The 3,102-nt window shown below is 45.6% G+C and overlaps 1 protein-coding gene across 1 annotated transcript; it reads right to left on the reverse strand.

The window, feature by feature from the left end:
• Positions 1-821: 821 nt before the first annotated feature.
• Positions 822-1,700, reverse strand: LOC143589007 (uncharacterized). Its single transcript, XM_077069873.1, has one exon. The coding sequence runs from the start codon at positions 1,698-1,700 to the stop codon at positions 822-824; it is 879 nt and encodes a 292-aa protein (XP_076925988.1).
• Between the last annotated feature and the right edge of the window lie 1,402 nt (positions 1,701-3,102).

A 3,102-nucleotide genomic window follows, 5' to 3' on the forward strand; every position in this document is an offset into this window, starting at 1 on the left:
CCCCAATGGTGATGTCAGTAGCAGATAAATATAATGTCAGTGGTTCACCCATGTGGTGCGGTTATGGTAGGTAACTCCATTAGGCATTTTTTGACCTCCAAGAATGCTTGTTCAGCTTCCGCAATCCACTTGAAATGTGCCTTCTTGAGGCAATTTCTCAAAGTTGATACGAACGAGTAAGACTTGGCTGCGTGATTTGCTAAAAATCTGTTTAGTGCAACCAATCTTCTGTTGAGTGTCTGTACCTCCTTGATGGACTAAGGAGAAGGCATGCGGGCTACTGCGTGGACTTTATTCGCATTGGCCTTAAAACCCGCGCCTGTAACAATCACTCCTATAAATTTTCCCTCCTCCATCCCGAATGAACATTTAGTTGGATTTAGCATCATATTGATACTTCTCAAAGTTTTAAATGTTTCTTCGATGTCTCTCAGCATCTGATCTTCCACAATGCCTTTGATTACGAGATCACCCATGTAAAATTCCAAGTTCCGACCAATTCGTTCTTAATGTCTCATCCATCAACCGCTGATATGTAGCTCCCGCGTTCTTTAAACCAAATGGCATCATCTTATAACAGAATGTGCCTTGGTCTGTTCGGAATGCTGTCTTATCTTCATCACCCGCCACCATGTGGATTTGTTGATAGCATTTGTAAGCATCTAAGAAGCATTTGAATTTGAATGGAGCTACAACATCAACTTTGAGGTCTATTTCCGGCAATGGATAACAGCCTTAGGAAACACCTTTTTCAGATCCTTGAAATCTATGCACATCCGCCATGTCCCGTTGCTTTTAGGGACAATGACCGAATTGGCGACCTAAGTCTGGTATTGGATTGGGCGGATAATTCCAGCATGTAATAGGTCCTGAACTTGTTCGTTCATTGCCTTCGTTTGTTTCGGCCCCATCTTACGCTTCTTCTGCACAAACGGAGTAAACGCTGGGTTTACTCGCAACTTATGTTCAGCAATCTTTAGCGGGACCCCGGTCATGTCCGCGGGTTGCCACGCGAAGATGTCAACATTCTTTGTCAGCAACTGCTTTAAAAATGTTCTCACTATCTCGAAGATAGCGGGTCCAATTGTTATAGTTTGCTCTGGGAATTTCTTGTTGAATACCCATTTCTCAGGTTCAGTCCGCCGGGTTTGCTTCGGAGCCTTGCTAGGCTTAGAACTTTCTGTCGCGAAGCAATGGCGATTGATATGAATGATAGCCACACCGGTACGAGTTGGAACTCCAACTGCACCGTGTGCTGTAGAAGGATGGGCGATGAAATCACCGATCGCTTCTCGTCCCAAGATAATGTCATGCTTCGATGTTGCCGGTAAAACTAAAAATTCGACCTCCTCGGTTCTTGAATGAATTCCGTCACTCAGAGTGACTGGAAAGGAAATCACCCTTCGCGGGTGCATTACCTCGCCTCCAAATCCTGATACAGGAGCATGAATGGGTTTCAATCTCTCCTTATCGTCCTCATCTAGCTGTTCGAAGCATTGCTCATACATTATATCCGACGTACTACCGGTGTCGAAGAAAACGTATTGCGAGCGATAATAACCGAAGAGGGCGGTGATAATTAAGGGATTCTTATTACAAGGACCCCCTTTGATTCGTGGAAAAATCACAGGCTCATTCTTCCATTCTTCCTCATCGGACTCTCTTCTCTTTCCCCCAACCTTGTGTCCGCCTTGGATCATATAAACATTTAAGTCCTTGACTTGCTTTTGGCCGGGCCTTGGTTATCTCTTTCTGGAGCTTTACCAGTCCCTGGTTTTGCACCTTTGACCAAATGTCCCAATTTCCCTGACTTCACAGTCGCCTCAATTTCTTTTTTCAAAGTTGTACACTCGTTCGTGTTGTGACCGATGTCGTCATGAAACGAACAGTGTTTCTTGGCATCAAGGAATGGCCTCCTTGTGAGTGGTTGCGGTTTCCTGAAATTCACATTCTCCATAGTGAGGATTTCGGCATAGGTCTTTGAAAGTGGATTCCAATTGTTGGGGCCTCGACTTAAGGGTCCCGCTTTGTTTTTATTGCCAATCAAAGATCTGGCATCAAACGACTTAGACGCTTCTGCGGACGGCTGGAGTCGGGACCAAATGATTCCTTTTGTCTGTCTGTTCGGCCGCGGATTCTGGAATTCGACTTTCAAATTCTATTTCTGATTGTTGGTTGCCATTGTATTTTGAGTTCTGGCGAACAACTTCGCCGCAGTCATAATATCATTCTAAGATGTGGGCATACCATCTTTTCCAGTCAACGTCATTATCAATTCATCAATTTTCACATTTTTGCAGAATACTCCTCGCAACATATCCTCGCTTACGCCACCGATATTGAGGCTTTCGTTGTTAAAACGGGTAATGAAGTCTTCAATAGACTCATTGTTCCGTCTAACGACGTCCAATATTTCGGATGGGTCGCGGGTGTGTTTTTTCTCCTGGCTAAAGTGTTGTGAAAATTTTGCAACAAAATCATCCCAGCTTTTTATATGTCCATCTGGAAGCTTCTCGAACCACTCCCTTGCCACCCCAGTGAAGGTTTGTGCGAACATGTGGCACCAGTATGGGAGAGTCCAGCCGCTGACTCCTCTCACCGCCACGAAGTTCAGTAAGCGATCACTTGATCAGTTATTCCATCATACTTACCTATAGATGTTGGGATTTTAGCATTGACTGGAAACGGGGCGGTTGCAATCTTTGCGTTGAACTTCGACTTTTAAGCCAAAGCAACCGGACGATATGGCTTGGAAAAGTCTTCCTCAGCATCACTGTGATAACCCGCCTTGCGAACTACCGCCTGTGGGCGGCTAGTTCCCTCATGTAGGTGAAGGCGGCTATCGCCAGTGTAGTAACTGATATCACCTGGACGGTACGATGGGTCGTAACTGTGATACTCATCCAGGTAAGACGGTAGTGCATCGCCATACGAGGACGGTCCCCTCAGGTCTTTGAACTTCTCTGGGATCTCTCTCCGCCTGAATACTATGGCGGATCTGACTCCTCCATACTGCTGGAGGAGGGGAGAGGGATCTCCTACGAGACTCATAATTAAGAGTTTGAGCCTGGAGACGCTCTTCGCGTACCCATCGCTTATACT

This window comes from Bidens hawaiensis, unplaced genomic scaffold (assembly GCF_021521415.1).
Source record: "Bidens hawaiensis isolate Kalapana, Puna unplaced genomic scaffold, B.hawaiensis_p1.1 tig00037152_1, whole genome shotgun sequence".
Lineage (NCBI taxonomy): Eukaryota > Viridiplantae > Streptophyta > Magnoliopsida > Asterales > Asteraceae > Bidens > Bidens hawaiensis.